This window comes from Pelophylax lessonae (assembly GCF_965119305.1).
Source record: "Pelophylax lessonae genome assembly, chromosome: 5".
In the NCBI taxonomy this organism is placed as follows: Eukaryota; Metazoa; Chordata; class Amphibia; order Anura; family Ranidae; genus Pelophylax; species Pelophylax lessonae.
In genome coordinates, this window is record NC_138772.1 from 27,294,226 (window position 1) to 27,312,943 (window position 18,718).

Sequence of the window (18,718 nt, forward strand, 5' to 3'; positions counted from 1 at the left end):
AAGAACAGAGATGGAGGACACTGAAAAAAATAAGATAGCGTGAAAGAAACTTTATTGGCTAGGTAAGGAAACACAGGCTACAGAATAATGCCCAAAGGGCCAAATATGTCCCTCATGTCCCAGTTTGGACATTAGGGTCTTAGACAATCATTAGTAGAGCAAGTTTGAAGAATCCCCTCTATTTCTGTTCCGATGACTTCTTACATTTGAGGTTTCTTATCTCTTTCTGATTATAGTCACCAGGACAAATATACAGTATAAGGCAAATTTCCCCAACGAGGACACAGACAGAAGTGGTTCCAACCTTCTATGCTCTATTCAAATCTATATGACTTTAACTAAATGCTTTTCCACAAAAATCACACAACCTTTACCCAAGATTCACACATTTTTCTAATTGGATTCTACTGGAAAAATGGGTGAATCCTGGGTAAAAGTTGGGTGACACTTTGGTGAAAACATTTATAAACCGCTCCCTACGTGTAATACACATTTTTTTAATTAAAAATTAGATTCTTCGGATATGTTTGTGAAGAGTTTCTTAAAACAGGATTACAAGGTTGTATAATAGAAAGCATCCTCCTCAAGCTAGATAGGAAAACAGAAGTGTCTTCAAGATGGACATAAAATTTGATGATAAAATTTAGGACTCCTTCTGTCTTGGTCCTCTGAGGTTTACCAGCAGGCATACTTCTCCTTCTCCTTAGCTACAGGGTCACCATAGACCCCCACCTCACACAGGTGCAGGAATTCTTCGCGTCCCGGGATCACCACGCTGACGAATTGACCCTCCATCCCATTACAGCAGAAAGTTATTGTGGGATTAGTAACTTGGGTGACACTACCGCACCTGTGGATAACAAATAGAGACCAATACAATGATACAGAAATTACACTTGGAGGAGGTTTACTAATGGGGTCCAAAATGTTCATTAATTGTATTGTCACACCTATAGGACATTTAGGTTTCCCCAGAAGCAGGGGAAAAAACAATTCCCAGGTAGCAACCTCTACATCCAGCATTACAGGGGTGAAAAACAATGATTTTCACATCCTAGCAATAATGCAGGAAGTGGGGAGTGAAAGTCCAATGGTTTTCATATCCTTGCAACAAAATAGTACATGGGGTTTTTTTTTTAGGTTTTGGGGGGAATCTAAATGGCCTACAGATATGACTATAATGATAATGAATGTTTTACAAAGCTGCACACTTTTTAACAACTACTAAAGTCCATCGGCTGCATAGCTTATTCTCTGGAAAAAGGGAACTTAGCCATTAAAAAAAGCACAAAATCATACAATAACTAGGCAATAGAGTTGGACAGAGTGGTTTCTGGGGGACTGACTTATTGTCCCTATTAAAACAAATCTTTTTAACTACTTACCCCGGTCTTTTCTTTTTTATCCTGATTCCCCTTGAGCCCCAAAACATTTCCTCTTTTTTATTGATGTCTCGGTTCTTCATGTTATATCGTGTTGGATTTATAGCCTACCCTAATTTTGTTGGGACAGATAGGGCTTTATATGGTATCAAACCTGAATACCTTTTTTATTACCTTGATTTTTTATTTTTGTTTTACAAACAATTTTTATTGACATATGAGAAAACAATGCAAATGATCCAAAGGGTCAGCAGCTTACAAAAAATGCAAAAACAAAAGTAAGAAGCTTCCAAGAGAAACAATCGACTCCGAAAATGTTAACAGCCATATGGCTATATCTTCACAGAATAAGGAAGGAATATATATTACCTTGATTTTTATTGGGAAAAAATAATTGAACTACTTCCAGACCGCCCACTGTGTACTTACGTTGGTACTTTGACGTTACACAGCTGGCGATCTAGAATCTGATAAAAGTGGTCCCGGCGGCAGCTTCGCCACAGGATCACTTATATGGGCAGCGGGAGAGTTACCCCCCCCCCCACTCCCGCTGCTTTCCTGACGTTTTCCCTGCTTGCCAGAGTAGTCGGTAGTGGCAAAACCTATTCGATTCTGTGCACTGATGGGCAGGAAGTTGAGTCAGGGCCATCTTGCCGCATGGGAACACTGGGCAGTTGACTGGGGGCCCCACTTACCCAGGGGGCCCCACCTGCCCAGCGACCCAGCCCCAACCAAGCATTAGTTATGACAGCCGTGTCCCACCTGATGGGTGACACCCAAAGCCAGCTGCCGGACTGCCTCTGCCACTCACTATCACTAGAGATGGGAGCAGGAGGCACTGTGGCAAAACGGGAGAGAGAGAAACAGCAGCGCTGAATAGACGGCGGGAGCTGCCAATGTTTACTTCCTAAGTAAACGAGCATGTGATTGGTTGCTAGGACCCCCTAGAAACCAATCACCTGTTGTTAACTTGGATAGGTAACTCCAGCAGCTCATGCTGTCTCATCAGGGCTGCTGTTTCATTCTTCCTTAGTGCCTCCTGCTCCCTGCTCCACTCTCCCGTGTCTCCCGCTCTGCATGCACTTATAACTAAGGTAGGAAGGGGGAGAGCTGGGAGGAGCTGTGTAATGTAAAGGGGTCCATAGGTAGGTGGGGGGGGCTGTGTAATGTAAAGGGGTCCATGGGGGGCTGTGCAAGGTAAAGGGGTCAATGGGAGGGGGGCTGTGTAATGTAAAGGAGTCTATGGGGGGGGGCTGTGTAATGTAAAGGGATCCATGGGGGGCTGTGTAAAGTAAAAGGGGTCCATGGGGGGGCTGTGTAATGTAAAGGGGTCTATGGGGGCTGTGTAATGTAAAGGGGTCCATGGGGGGGCTGTGTAATGTAAAGGAGTCCATGGGGGGCTGTGTAATGTAAAGGAGTCCATGGGGGGCTGTGTAAAGTAAAGGGGTCCATGGGGGGCTGTGTAAAGTAAAGGGGTCCATGGGGGGGCTGTGTAAAGCAAAGGGGTCCATGGGGGGCTGTGTAAAGTAAAGGGGTCTGTGGGGGGGCTGTGTAAAGTAAAGGGGTCCATGGGGGGCTGTGTAATAACAAATGAGCTTCACAGCACCATTGGGCAGCAGCGTTTGAACTGGCTTTCACTCATTGTGTATAGAAAAAGAGATCATGAAGACCAGTGACTTAAAGCCAATTATAAAAGAATTCTCTACACAGAAGTATGGAAAATGTAATACATAATTCATAGTGCTTTCCTACTTCTGCCATTTTAGTCTGTCATTTCTTGTTTTTCAAGCTTGTGTTATATTGTCCGAACGTTGTGTTAATGTTTAAATACTGATTTTTTTTTGGAGGTACCAATAAATATCGTCTTATCGACAATTTGCATTTTTATTCTCGTTGGTGATTGTGTAGGCGGGGCCCCAGTGCACTGCATTACCCAGGGGCCTATAATGCCCTTAAGATTGCCCTCACTCGACTCTATGCCCCCGGAGGAGCGGAGAGCGACAATCGTCACTTCCACCCAACAGCCTTAAAGGGACAACTTTTTTTTTTTTATTATTATTAGCAAAAGTAAAATTACTTTTTTTTTCTCTTTTAAGTGTAAATGAGAGATCTGAGGTCTTTTTGACCTCAGATCTCTCATTAAAGAGGAACTGCCATGCTTATTTCTATTACAAGGGCTGCTTACATTCCTTGTAATAGGAATAAAAGTGATCACATTTTTTTTTTTAAAGGAACAGTGTAAAAATAAAAAAGGAAAATAAATAAGAAATAAAAAAAAATGTAAGCGCCCCCTCAATCCGAGCTCGCACACAGAAGTGAACGCACACACAAGTCACACCCACATATGTAAGCGGTATTTAACCACTTCAGCCCCAGAAGGTTTTACCCCCTTAATGACCAGGAAGAAGAAGAAATGACACTTCGCTACAATGTAAAGTAGTGAGTGTACAGCTTGTATAACTGTGTAAATTTGCTAAATATCTCAACACGCAGCCATTAATGTTTAAACTGCTGGCAACAAAAGTGAGTACACCCCTAAGTGAAAATGTCCAAAATGGACCCAATTAGCCATTTTCCCTCCCTGGTGTCATGTGACTCTTTAGTGTTACAAGGTCTCAGGTGTGAATGGGGGGCAGGTGTGTTTAATGTGGTGTTATCGCTCTCACTCTCTCATACTGGTCACTGGAAGTTCAACATGGCGCCTCATGGCAAAGAACTCTCTGAGGATCTGAAAAAAAGAATTGTTGCTCTACATCAGGGGCGGAGAACCTTTTTTCTGCCAAGGGCCATTTGGATATCTATAACATCATTCGGGGGCCGTACAGAATAATCAACTTAAAAATTTGTAGTGGCCATTTATATGATGTCACATCACTTTTTATAGTTTTAATAACTAACTATCCAGTGTGTGCTAACACTATCGCCTCCCTGGCACTTACTATCCTCTGGGTTGGTCCTGACTGGGAAAGCAAAGCAGTCCTGAAATAAAATGCATGCCAGCCGTGTAAGTTTTTGTGTCATGGTAGATACAAAAACACAAGCTCACTGACACACACATGCTCACTACAGACAAGCTCATTGGCACACATTCAGCTCATTACACAGTCTGCAACTGCCCTCAACACAATCTGCAATCCCCACAATGTAATCTGCGATCCCCCAATCCCCAAAACACAATCTGCAGTCCCTCACCCCCCAAAAAGCACAATGCAATCCCTCATCCCCCCCCCCTCCAAAAAAAAAAAAAAAACACAATGCAATCCCTCACCCCCCAAAAAACATAATCTACAATCCCCCAACCTCCCAAAACATAATCTGTAATCTCCCCCTAAAAAATCTGCAATCTGTATTCCCCCTCAATCCCCCAAAACACAATCTGTGATCACCCTGCCCACACAACACAGTCTGCAATCCCCCAATCCCCACAATATAATCAGACCGATCATGTGAAAGGGGCCTAATGCTGCTTTCACACAGATGCACTGCAGTTTACCTGCTGGCAGGTACTGCTGGTGGGTACTGCTTGTTGGTTCTGTTAGTGAGTGCAGCTGGCTGGTACTGCCAGTGGGTACTGCTGGCTCAGGCTGATACACTGCTGGCTGGTTCTGCTGTGGGTATGGCTGTGGGTACTGCTGGCTGGTACTGCTGGCTCAGGCTGATACTGCTGACTGGTACTGTTGTGGGCACTGCTGGCTGGTACTGATGTGGGTACTGCTGGCTCAGGCTGGTACACTGCTGACTGGTACTGCTGGCTGGTACTGCTGTGGGTACTGCTGGCTCAGGCTGGTACTGCTGGATGGTACTGCTGTGGGTACTGCTGGCTCAGGCTGGTACTGCTGTGGGTACTTCTGTGGGTACTGCTGACTCAGGCTGGTACTGCTAGATGGTACTGCTGGCTCAGGCTAGTACTGCTGTGGGTACTGCTGGCTCAGGCTGGTACTGCTGGGGGGTAATGCCGTGGGTACTGCTGGCTCAGGCTGGTACTGCTGGGTGGTAATGCACGAGTACTGCTGGCTCAGGCTGGTACTGCTGGGTGGTAATGCCCTGAGAACTGCTGGCTCAGGCTGGTACTGCTGGGTGGTAATGTCCTGAGTACTGCTGGCTCAGGCTGGTACTGCTGGGTGGTAATGCTCTGGGTACTTCTGGCTCAGGCTGGTACTGCTGGGTGGTAATGCTCTGGGTACTGCTGGCTCAGGCTGGTACTGCTAGGTGGTAATGTTCTGGGTACTGCTGGTTCAGGCTGGTACTGCTGGGTGGTAATGCTCTGGGTACTGCTGGCTGGTACTGCTCTGGGTACTGCTGGCTGGTACTGCTGTGGTTACTGCTGGCTTGGGCTGGTACTGCTTGCTGGTACTGTGCTGTGGGTACTGCTGGCTGGTACTGCTATGGGTACTGCTGGCTCAGGCTGGTACTGCTGGATGGTACTGCTGTGGTAACTGCTTGCTCAGGCTGGTACTGCTGCTGGTACTGCTGGATGGTACTGCTGGCTCAGGCTGGTACTGCTGTGGGTACTTCTGTGAGTACTGCTGGCTCAGGTTGGTACTGCTGGATGGTACTGCTGTGGGTACTGCTGGCTAAGGCTGGTACTGCTGTGGGTACTGCTATGGGTACTGCTGGCTCAGGTTGGTACTGCTGAGTGGTAATGCCATGGGTACTGCTGGCTCAGGCTGGTACTGCTGGGTGGTAATGTCGTGGGTGCTGCTGGCTCAGGCTGGTACTGCTGGGTGGTAATGCCCTGAGAACTGCTGGCTCAGGCTGGTACTGCTGGGTGGTAATGTCGTGGGTACTGCTAGCTCAGGCTGGTACTGCTGGGTGGTAATGCACTGGGTACTGCTGGCTCAGGCTGATACTGCTGGGTGGTAATGTTCTGGGTACTGCTGGCTCAGGCTGGTACTGCTGGGTGGTAATGCTCTGGGTACTGCTGGGTGGTAATGCTCTGGGTACTGCTGGCTCAGGCTGGTACTGCTGGGTAATGCTCTGTGGTACTGCTCTGGTTTGTGGCCATCATTATTTTCCAGCACTGCCTTAACCCTCTTGGGTATGGAGATCACCAGAGCTTCTTCCACTCCTCCATGATGACATCACAAAGCTGGTGGATCTTAGAGAACTTGCGCTCCTCCACCTTCTGTTTGAGGATGCCCCACAGATACTCAATAGGGTTTAGGTCTTTAGATATGCTTGGCCAGTCCATCACCTTTACCCTCAGTTTCTTTAGCAAGGCAGTGGTTGTCTTGGAGGTGTGTTGGGGGTCGTTATCATGTTATAATACTGCCCTGTGGCTCAGTCTCTGAAGGGAGGGGATCATGCTCTGCTTCAGTATGTCACAGTACATGTTGGCATTCATTGTTCCCTCAATGTACTGTAGCTCCCCAGTGCCAGCAGCACTCATGCAGCCTCAGACCATGACACTCCTACCACAATGCTTGACTGTAGGCAATACACACTTGTCTTTGTACTCCTCACCTGGTTGCTGCCACACACACTTGACACCATCTGAACCAAAAAGGTTTATCTTGGTCTCATCAGACCACAGGACATGGTTCCAGTTACTCACGTTCTTAGTCTGCTTGTCTTCAGCTAACTGTTTGTGGGCTTTCTTGTGCATCATCTTTAGAAGAGGCTTCCTTCTGGGACAACAGCCATGCAGACCGATTTGATCCAGTGTGCGGCATATGGTCTGAGCACTGACAGGCTGCCCCCCCCAACCCCCACACCCCTTCCACTTCTGCAGCAATGCTGGCAGCACTCATGTGTCTATTTTGCAAAGACAACCTCTGGATATGATGCTGAGCACGTGCACTCAACTTCTTTGGTTGACCATGGCGAGGCCTGTTCTGAGTGGAACCTGTCCTGTTAAACCGCTGTATGGTCTTGGCCACCGTGCTGCAGCGCAGTTTCAGGGTCTTGGCAATAATCGTATAGCCTAGGCCATCTTTGTGTAGAGCAACAATTCTTTTTTTCAGATCCTCAGAGAGTTCTTTGCCATGAGGTGCCATGTTGAACTTCCAGTGACCAGTATTAGTGAGTGAGAGCGATAACACCAAATTTAACACATCTGCTCCCCATTCACACCTGAGACCTTGTAACACTAACGAATCACATGACACTAGAAGGGAAAATGGCTAATTGAGTCCAATTTGGACATTTTAACTTAGGGGTGTACTCACTTTTGTTGCCAGAGGTTTAAACCTTAACTGCTGTGTGTTGAGTTATTTTGAGAGGACAGCAAAATTATACTGTTGTACAAGCTGTACACTCACTACTTTACATTGTAGCAAAGTGTCATTTCTTTAGTGTTCTCGCATGAAAAGAAATAATAAAATATTTACAAAAATGTGAGGGGTGTACTCACTTTTGTGAGATACTGTGTGTGTGTGTATATAGACACAATCTAGTCATGCAATAATGTCTCTTATTTAGGGTTCAGGGTGGTGCTTAGGGTCTGTGTCATCAGGCTTTTGTCTCATACAAGTCTATGAGAATGCAAACCCCTCTTGAAGCAGGTTATTGCAGATCAGCAGAAGGTAAAATTCTAATTATCTCAGAAGCCTTTCAAACTGATGCAATCGACACAAGCCCAAAGCCCATTGACGTAGCTCCTTACGGTGTCCTGTCCCTGTGGTACTTACACTGGGTTGTTATTGTCTGGAGAATTTCCAATTCGGACCTCAAGACCAGTCATCCGCTCCAAACAGCAATCCGACCGGCCAGTAACTACAACGACATTCACTTTGTATTTCTGTTTCAGATCTAACTTCCACCATGGTGACAGGTCTGCATTAGTGTGGGTACAGAAGCCTTTAAACCAGTCGGTTTCGTTCACACCATCAATGGCCTTGCTAGCGTAACCAATAGGCTCGAGCGGAAAATCAGAACTCTGCGAGGCTTCCCCGCTTCTGGCGATATTTGTGGCTGAAGAAAGAAAAACAAAACACACTCAGTGATTGTAACAGATCTTAGTACCCCAGGTGGGCACATCCGCCGGACCTGTGTCTCCTGTCCTCCAAACGCACCCACAGACTGCGGAGAAGCCATACCCAGCCCTTAACCCCTCAATCACGAGACAATCCACACAGGTGTTGAGGGTTAAAGCGGTAGTATCCCGCTTTTTGACACTTTTACCTACAGGTAAGCCTATAATAAGGCTTACCTGTAGGTACAAATAATATCTCCTAAACCGGCATGGTTTAGGAGATATTTACAGTGCATGCAGCCGCTCTCGCGAGCGGCGCATGAGCTCTGAAGGTCCGGGGGGACCTTCAATTAACTTGCCGGGAGCTTGCCGGAAAATCACTCCCGCGCGCATGCGCGGGAGTGACGTCATCACGGCTCCGGCCAATCATCGCGCCGGAGCCGTCTCTTCCGTCCAATCACCGCGCCGGAGCTGCCGAACCCGGAAGAGATGGCGAGGGATCATGGCAGGGCCCGCAGCGATGCCGGGGGGTCCGTGTGGGGGCTTCGTTCTAAGGTAAGTTACACATAATGGGCTAGTATGCTATGCATACTAGCCCATTATGCCTTTGTCTTGCAGGTTTTTTTTTTTTTCTTCTAGGGTTTACAACCGCTTTAAACATGCAGAGCTTAAACTGTTTATTAAATTCCAAGACATACCGTTTTACACACAGTTAGGGACACTCCCCTTAGCCTGGCCAAAGGGGGGAAGGGGACAAGGAACAACCAATGGGAACTGAACATTTGTACATTGAAACAGGCTACAGATAACCAGGGCTGCCATCAGGGGGGTACAGCCCATACACTTGTAAGGGGCCTGAGCACCTGGACGTGCCCGGCGAGGATGGGAAAAGGCGGGGGTGGGTGCAGAGGAGCTCCGTGACTGCGCTGGCTTTCTGAGTCGGCAGCTGCTGCGTCTCTGTGTCATTGAGCTCACATCGGGCTCTTTGCTGCCACCTCTGGCTACTTCCTGCATTTGCACTCCTCGTGTGTGCTGCCTGTACTGTATCCCGGTGTTCCGTGAAAAAAACATACCCTTAAAAATTCCATACCCTCCTCACTTCCGGTGCACCTACATCAGCACCTACGTCAGTGAACAGCTGAGGAGCTTACTAGTGCGCATGCTCGGAGGGTAGGGAATGTGCACGGCCGCCTCAGCTGTTGCGGCGGTTACATTAAAACATCTCCTTTGCAACATGAATCATCTCCGCTCCTACCCCTGTCACTTCCCTGATCTTGGCTACTAAAAGTAAAAGCGGATCACGGTGCCGAGATCTCCGTGATTTAGATTTCATACACCCGCCGCCGCTTTTACATTTACTAGCCGAGATCAGGGAAGTGACAGGGGTAGGAGCGGAGATGATTCATGTTGCAGCCGAGATGTTTTAATGTAACCGCCGCAACAGCTGATGCGGTGTAACATTACACACACTGCCGTCAAAATTCCATACCCTCCGAGCATGCGCACTAGTAAGCTCCTCAGCTGTTCAATGACGTATCCGGAGCTGTGAGCATGCGCACTGCTACACTGCTCAGCTGTTCCATTACGTGTCTGACAGTAAGTGACGTGGGTATGGAATTTTCACGAGGTATGCTTTTCTAACGTTACACCGGACTTCAGCTCCTCTCTGTCACAAGCAGATGGGGAAACAAGTGCGGGGGATGGGAAGACCACCTTACAAGTAAGGGCTGTTTTACAACTGAAGGGGGGGGGGGGGTGGTTGTGTACATGTGTGTGTATATGTGTGTGTACATGTCTGTGTGTGTGTGTGTACATGTGTCTGTGTGTGTATACATGTCTGTGTGTGTTCATGTCTGAGTGTACATGTGTGTGTGTGTACATGTCTGTGTGTGTATATATCTGTGAGTGTACATGTGTGTGTGTACACATGACTGTGTGTGCGTACATATCTGTGTGTGTCTGTACATGTGTGTGTGAAATATATACAGGTGTATATATACAGGGGGGCTGAGTGCGTACACGTGTGAGGGGGCCTGAGTGCGTACACGTGTGAGGGGTGCTGAGTGCGTACACGTGTGAGGGGTGCTGAGTGCGTACACGTGTGAGGGGGGGCTGAGTGCGTACACGTGTGAGGGGTGCTGAGTGCGTACACGTGTGAGGGGTGCTGAGTGCATACACGTGTGAGGGGGGGCTGAGTGCGTACACGTGTGAGGGGGGCTGAGTGCGTACACGTGTGAGGGGGGGCTGAGTGCGTACACGTGTGAGGGGGGGCTGAGTGCGTACACGTGTGAGGGGGGCTGAGTGCGTACACGTGTGAGGGGGGCTGAGTGCATACACGTGTGAGGGGGGCTGAGTGCGTACACGTGTGAGGGGGGCTGAGTGCGTACAGCTGCTGAATTGGGATCTTTTCCGACAAAATATAATTCCTTACTGTTAAATCTTGATAGCACTGATGACTTGGAATATCATTTTCATATATTACGTTGTAAGAGTGTTAAAATAAAAGTGTGCACTGAAGGGCTCACTGTTATAGCTAGTGGGTGGATTTGGTGGGATGGCCCATGGGCAGGCCCTGCTGAATGTTGGTGGTCAGGCCCGGGGGGGGGGGGGGGGGCAGGCCTAAAGCTGTGTAAGGGGCCCCACAATTTCTGATGGCTGCCCTGCAGATAACCTAATGAGATTATGGTAAACAGGCAGTCTCTCAATACACACCCCCTGCGGAGAGATGTCTCCAGTCCAGACCATTGTCTATGTGTCATGAATCCACACAATTAGACACAGAAACAGGAGGGGGGAGGGATGGGGGAAGAAGGGCTGTAGCATTACATTACATTACATTAACTCACTGCCAGCATGTCCCCAGGTCTCCAGTATCTTCTGGCACATAGTCTGTCGGTAGGAGGCTTGCGCACAGTCCCCTCCAAAACACACAGTGACAGTGGGTTCTGTCACAGTGATTATACATCTTGTACAAAGTATTTCCATTGTTCTAAAGGGGCCGGCCCTTCACCAAGAAAATAACGGTAAACTGCAATGAGGTAAAAAATTTGACTGAGACTGTTGGGTTGATTTACTAAAGGCAAATATACTGTGCACTGCAAGTGCATTTACTCTAAATCTGAGGGGAAGCTCTGATGAATTCTATCATCCAACAATGTACAAGCAGAAATGCTGTTTTTTTTTATTTTCTTTGCATGTGATTGGGTCCTCTTTGCAAAGTGAAGCTTTACCTCCAGGGCTTTTTTCTCAGAGAATAGTTGCAGGAACTCCTCCCTTCTGAGTCATCCCTTGACTCCGCACCCTACCCACCTCCAAGCACTGTCCCTTGGTTCCACCTCTTACCCACCTCCCAGTACTGCCCCTTTTAGAGAATACAGAACCAAGTATCATTTTGTGGTTTATTTTGTATGGAATTTATTCATGATAACAAGAAAGGCAGTAAAATAGATCTAGCAACAGTGGACACCAGTGGCAGCCGCTCATGAGGGGTACAGGGGCACCGCCCCCCTAATCCATGCACCTGGCCCCTAATCTCCATGCAGGGTGCCAAATGCATGGATTGCAATGTTTTTTTTTTTTTTTTTTCAAGCACATGATTAGAGCCTGAGGCTCTAATTAGCTTCAAAAAGGGTAGGCTCTGGGCACTGAGGACTGCGCTCCAAGCCCACCCAATTGTGTGACAGCAAATTAATATTTGCTAATGTCTTTCTGCTTCTCCTCCTGGCTAGTCAGGAAGTGGATTCTGAGACCCGATTGGCTGGGAGTCCTTAGACCTGATTGGTCGAGGGGAAAAGCAGCCGCTGGGACTCAGGAGGAGATGCTGGGGCCGAAGCCATGACCTGAACGGGATAAGTTCAGGGCTCGTGGGCGGCCTGGCGGGTGACGGGCGAATGAAGTGGCGATCGAGCGGACGATCGATCAAGGGGGGTGGGGGGGAGTAAGGGGGCCAGGTTTGTTTGCGGCCCCTCAAAAAAATTGAGCACCAGCCACCACTAATGGATACCCCAGAGACAATAGATCCACCCAAGCAACAATGGATTCAGCCAGCATCAATAGACCCTCCAGCAGCCAGCAACATTAGACCCCTCCCTTAACAGTAGATCCCTCCCAGCAACGATTAACCTCCTGCAACATGGGACCCACCCCAGCAACAATAGACCCCCCTTTTTTTTAATTCCTTGGATTTTCCTGTTTCCTTTTTTTTTTTTTTTTGTTTTTTCTTCCTTTCCACTTCCACTCTCCGCCTTTTGCAGTTGTTATGCAGCTTTTGGTGGGACAGGAGCCTTGTCGCCACCCCTGTTCCACCGTCTATGACTTAGAATGATGGTGCGATGCACGAGTGTTTACACATGTACATCCTACCGGAAGTGACGTAAAGAGGCGGTCCTATGCTCCGGTCCCACCATCTCCGGATGTGCGCGGCTCTCTTTGCAGCCGAGCACATCCGGAGACATATCCGCCCATGCCTCTGGCCGAAATGATGTGGCACGGAGGGCGTGGGGCGTGGAGGTGGAGCTCTCAATGGGTGGCCATTTCTCTCCCCCATATATACATGGGGGAGAGATGGAGTGAGTCCTAGGGGACACCTCCACCATCTCCCCGCCGGATAGGCTGTAATTGCTGTGATCGGATCAGCATCCCCAGGAGCTGGAACTCTATGACAGGAAGGTTTTAGTTACTAATTTGAATATTGGAACACCCTCAGTTTTGTTTGGTTTGAATACTCATGTTTTTCTCTTGCTGTTTACATTTTTAAGGAAACATATGCAATGCTAGTTCCGGTTGGAACAACTCCATTTTTTTGTGCTATTCTGCAAGCCCCCTCTCAGGAGACTCTGTGGTGCCCTTTATTCTTGCTTTTTTAACCACTTGCCTACAGTGCACTTTCACCCCCTTCCTGCCCAGGCCAATTTTCAGCTTTCAGCACTGTCACACTTTGAATGACAATTGCGTGGTCATGCTACACTGTACCCATATGACATTTTTATCTTTTTTTTCACACAAATAGAGCTTTCTTTGGTGGGTTTTTTATTTCTTACAAAAAGAAAAAAAGACAGAAAATTTTGAAGAAAAAAAAGTTTTTCTTATTTTCTGTGAGTAAAATTTGAAAATAAATACATTTCCTGACAGACTCCATGGCAGCACACATATGGGAAGGCTCCGCCTCCTCTCCTACCCTATAGGACCCCACTCCCATAAATCTTTGCTCCATACCAGGAGCCGTGTTCCTTTTTTTGTCCTCCTCCTGCAAGAAGGAAGTCTTACCTTATAGGATGTCTATCGGTTTCAGGCGATCTGGTGGCGTGTGGACCTTTCCTGCTGTCGTATGCCTCCTGTTTTATGTCCAGCAATCTCGATATTTATCGGGTGGACCCGGGCAATATTGTCTTAAATGCTGAAGATGCCGTAAATCCTGCATGAGAGGTGGGCTGCATTGTTGGCCAATACGTCCTTGCTATTGAGCGGATAGGCCCTGATGCCCTGTGACACACGCATGAATTTATCCAGGCCTGAGACTGTTCGGTTATCATCATGGTGGTAAAGTATAAAACTTTCTTTAAATTCATTGTATTTCCTGTTTGTGTGGCTGGAGCGCTCCTGCGTTCCAGATCGTCGCTTAGGCTCCTCCCCCTGCCTCACCAAACCTTCGATTGGTCGTTCAGGATGAGGCTTGGCTCTGGTTTCATCTGCGCATGCGCGCGCATCGCTCCCGATCTCCTATGACGCTATTGCGTCATTTGGGGCGTGGCCTTGCGCGGCTCGAGAGATTTAAGCAGCTGTCAAACCTGTTTTCAATGGGATGTCTGCGGGCGTTGCGGTGGCTTCCCCGTGCTGTTTCTCTGCTCTTCAGCGGTGAGTAATGCTTTGAACCAGAGGCCATTTGGGGTAAAGGGGATGGTGTGGAGAGGAAAGTCAGTACATGTATGCCTACTTTCTTCCTGTGCAGGCTTTTGCTTCTATCTGCAATGGATGCTTCACCACCCCCCGGTGGCCAGTTCCTGCACAACAGGTAAGCTAGTTACCTTAACCCTTACCTGCTTGCGTTGGCTGGTGGTGTGTGGAGCCTAAGTGTGTCTTTTTTTTTCTCTATTCAGCCCTTTTAGGTCTGACCAACGGCCCATTTCTGGATCAAAGGATCGTTCTCCTTCAGTCCACCGGCACTCTTCATCAAAGTCTGGTCATAGGTCTAGTTCCAGGTCTAAACGACATGAAGACACTACCAGTTCGGTCGCACAGCGACAATCCCGCCATTCTGACCGCAGTTCAGGGAAATCATGCTGGGACTGTCGAGCCCGTGTCCTTGAGGATAGATCCTTATGTGATACCTGTTATTCCAGGGCACTAAGGGAGAAGCAAGACACTGTGCAACCAGTGGAGTCTATGGTCAGGCAGATCGTACAGGAATCCCTCAGAGACTGGGATCCTGGCAGGCTGTCTGGTCACTCTTCAGAGGCTCCTGGATTCCTCCCGAGGGATGATTTGGAGCCAGGTACTTTGCAACCAAGTCGTTTGTCGGAAGATTCTACAGACAGCGAGGATGATTTGGGAGACCAGAATGTAGGTTTTGAACTTGCTATGGTCCCTCCGCTAGTTAAAGCGGTTAAGGAGGCATTAAAATGGGAAGATCCAGCTGAATCCCCAGCTAAACAAAAGAAATATTTCAAACATCTCAAGAAAGAGCGTTCCCATTTTCCCCTTCTAGGGGAGTTGGGAGAAATTATTACAGATGAGTGGCAGGGAGTTGAAAAGAGAAATTCTTTGTCATCCAAGGTCTCCAGGATGTATCCCTTTAAGAATGATAAAGTGAAACATCTAGATTCCGCTCCCACGGTGGATGCGGCCTTGATGAGGTTGTGAAACACGTGACCTTGCCATTAGAAGACTCAGTCTCCTTCAAAGACGCTCTTGACAAGCGGATCGACACAGATCTTAAAAAGATTTATCTCTCCGCAGGTATGGCATGTAAGCCGGCCCTGGCTTTGGCAGCCACATCCAAGGCAATGGAAGCCTGGGTGGACAGCGTGGAGGCTACACTTCAGAGTGTCTCCGAAGAAGTGGCCAGGAGCTCGGCCATTCAAGAGTTGAGGCTGGCAACGGCTTTCTTGGGTGAGGCATCCATTGATATCATCCGCTTGGCGGCGCGGGTCATGCTGTCCTCTGTCACGGCCAAACGCGCCCTGTGGTTGCGCCCCTGGTTGGCTGACCCTGCCTCTAAACAGGCTTGGTGCAGGATCCCCTTTGAGGGTTCCTCTCTCTTTGGTAATAAACTGGACAGTGCTATTACCCGTGCCACTGGTGGTAAATCGGGGTTCCTTCCCCAGGATCGCCGGTTGATAGACCAGAGAAGACCTCAAAACAGGCAAAATCCTGATCGTGCCAGAGAGGCTAGTTTTTACAGGCCTGGCCGTGAGTTCAGGAAGATTTGGAAGCGCCCTCAGTCTACAGGACAAAAGTTCTCCAAAGGAAAGTCTTCTGGAAGCCGAGAGACAGCTAAGTCTTTTTGATATCGAGCCTGTCCAGACAGTGCGGGTAGGCGCACGCTTACTTCAATTTGCGCACGTCTGGGCAGCCTCGGTCGAAGATCAGTGGACTGTCAGAACCGTATCACACGGGCATGTGTGGATCTTCGACAAAAGTCCCATTCTTCGCTTCATTCCTACGGCCTTACCCCGTTCAGAAGAAAATTAGTTGATTCTTCTATCATTTGTAGAATCCCTGGTTGCCCAGGGTGCGGCAGTACCTGTCCCAACCGAGGAAAGGTTCCAAGGCATCTATTCTCCGCTCTTCATGGTCTTGAAGAAAAGCGACTCTTCATCAAGAAAGAGAGGTTCAGGATGGAGACACTTTTTACAATTCGTCAAGTGGTGCAGCCAGAGGATTGGATGAGATCCATAGACTTGAAAGATGCCTACTTTCACGTCCCAGTCGCAACAGAAATGCAGAAATTTCTTTGATTCACAGTGGGTCAGGTGCATCTTCAGTTTACCTGTCTCCCTTTCGGGCTTACCACATCACCTCGAATCTTTTCAAAGATCTTACTGGCTGTAGTAGCCCTGATCAGAGCAAAAGGGATTCGTCTTTACCATTACTTGGACGACTTGCTCCTTCTGTCAAATTACCAAGATCAAATCCTGCTTCACTGATCTCAAGTAATTTCCACCCTTCAAGAGTTTGGTGGCTCCTGAATTTGGAAAAAAGCCATCTGGAACCCACAAAGTGATTGGTCTTCCTAGGGGCCCTCTTCAACACTTCCAGAGGCACTATCTCCCTTCCATTAGAGAAGATTCTGATAATTTGCAGCAGGATTCGTCCGACATTATCAGCCTCTCATCTCCGGGCATCCCAGTGCATGAAGATAATTGGGACCATGGTCTCCACGGCTCCCATGGTGAAGTGGGCACAGTGGAGGATGAGGCCTTTTCAGATGGGGTTTCTCCAACAGTGGAGTTTCGAGAATCCGGAAGTCCTCATTCGGATAACAACATCCATGAGGGAAAGCTTAACCTGGTGGCTTCAGTGGGAAAATCTCTTAAAATGCCATTCAATTATTCCAGCGTCCTGGTTGGTCGTGACTTCGGACGCCAGTAGGACGGGATGGGGTGTGCACTGCCTGTCGGAGGTGGCCCAGGGCAGCTGGGATTTCCCTGCCCGCGGGGTGGTCTCGAATGTGCTGGAGCTTCGGGCAGTGTTCTGTGCTCTCCAGGCCTTTCAGCATCTGGCGACTGATGCCTCGGTCCTCCTAAGACTGGACAATACGACAGCCGTCGCCTACATCAAGAGACAAGGGGGCACCCGCAGTTCTTCTCTTCTGAAAGAAGTGAAACCGATTATGGATTGGGCTCAAAGACATCTGTCCAACTTGTCGGCCGCCTATCTTCCGGGTGCCCAGAACGTCCAGGCAGACTTCCTTTCGAGGTCTGTTCTGGACAACAACGAGTGGTCACTCCATCCAGAGACCTTCAAATGGATCATGTCTCTAGGTTGCCGTCCAGAGGTGGATCTATTCGCATCTCCAAGCAATGCCAAACTGGAGAGATTCTACACGAGGTGGCGTTATCCCCAGGCCTACGGGGTAGATGCCCTGACGGATCATTGGAATTTTCAGAGAGCTTACGCGTTTCCTACAGTGCCAGTCATATTCAAGTTTCTTCAAAGACTCAGGATGGAGAGAGTGCAGATCATAGCGATTCTCCCCTTCTGGCCAAAGAGACCGTGGTTTCCTCTGTTGCTCCAGCTGAGCTGTCGGGACCCGGTACCTCTGCCAGCCAGGCCGGACCTTCTGTCCCAAGGGCCTATTCTTCATCCCTGCCCAGCACAGCTTCATCTCATGGCATGGCTTTTGAGAGGGAAAGATTGAAAGCGCTTGGTTGTCCAAACGAGGCAATCTCTACAATGATGAGTGCCAGAAGACCCGGCACCAACAAAGTCTACGAAAAAATCTGGTCCAAATTCAAGGATTATGTGGATAGCAGATCTGGTTCTGTTACTGACCCAGGAATCCAGGATATTTTAGGCTTCCTCCAGTCCGGGCTGGACCTGTCATTGGCAGTAAGTTCCCTTAGAGACCAAATTTCAGCCATTTCGGCTTTCACTGGAACTGCATGGGCGAAACACTCTCTGGTTCGCCAGTTCTTCAGAGGTGCTACCAGGCTAAGACCTCCTAGAAAGCCCAGGTTTCCTAAGTGGGATCTTCCTATGGTATTGGAGTTTCTTTCCTCAGTCACCTTGAATCGGGAGGATCCACTCTTCCTTAAAAATATCTCCATGAAGACTGCCTTTCTGGTGGCTATTACTTCAGCCAAACGGGTTTCTGAAATCAGTGCCTTGGGCTACAAGGAACCATTCCTTACGTTTTTCCCTGATCGGGTAGTATTGGTTCCGATGCTTGGCTCCAATCCAAAAGTGATGTCGGTATTCCATGTCAACCAGGAAATTGTCTTGCCTACGTTCAAATCTCAGGATGAAAATTCTATCCATCCTTTGGATGTGGGGGAAACTCTACGGCTATATCTGGAGACTACGGCTCCTTTTCGCCAGTCAGACCATCTTTTTGTCCTCATCTGCGGAAAAAACAAAGGCAAACAAGCTTCCTCAAGATCCATAGCGAGTTGGATAGTTCAGACCATCCAGTGGGCATAAAAAAGCCAAGGGACTGGCTCCTCCAGAGGTGGTGACAGCTCATTCCACTAGAGGGATCTCTACGTCGTGGGCAGCTTCTCTTCATGTAGCTCCTGACGATTTGCAGAGCGGCTTCTTGGTCATCAATCAATACCTTTATGTCGCATTACTGTGTTGAACCAGCTTCTTTGTCTTCGGTCAATTTTGGTTTAAAAGTCTTGTCTGTTGTTGCAAATTAAACCTTTTTCTGTTAAACCAGCAGTTACCCGCCTGGGTGTGTATGGCTAGTTATTTCCCATACGTG

The 18,718-nt window shown here is 48.3% G+C and overlaps 1 protein-coding gene across 1 annotated transcript in view; it reads right to left on the minus strand.

Annotated features, from left to right (window-relative positions):
• Positions 1-675: 675 nt before the first annotated feature.
• Positions 676-18,718, minus strand: part of LOC309555559 (fucolectin-like) — a gene marked incomplete at both ends in the record, with an annotated part of 33,842 nt that continues 15,799 nt past the window's right edge. The window contains 2 exons of the mRNA XM_082257622.1: positions 676-850; positions 8,012-8,294. Of these exons, the coding sequence (XP_082113748.1) occupies positions 676-850; positions 8,012-8,294 (458 nt within the window). The remainder of the gene's footprint in view (positions 851-8,011; positions 8,295-18,718) is intronic.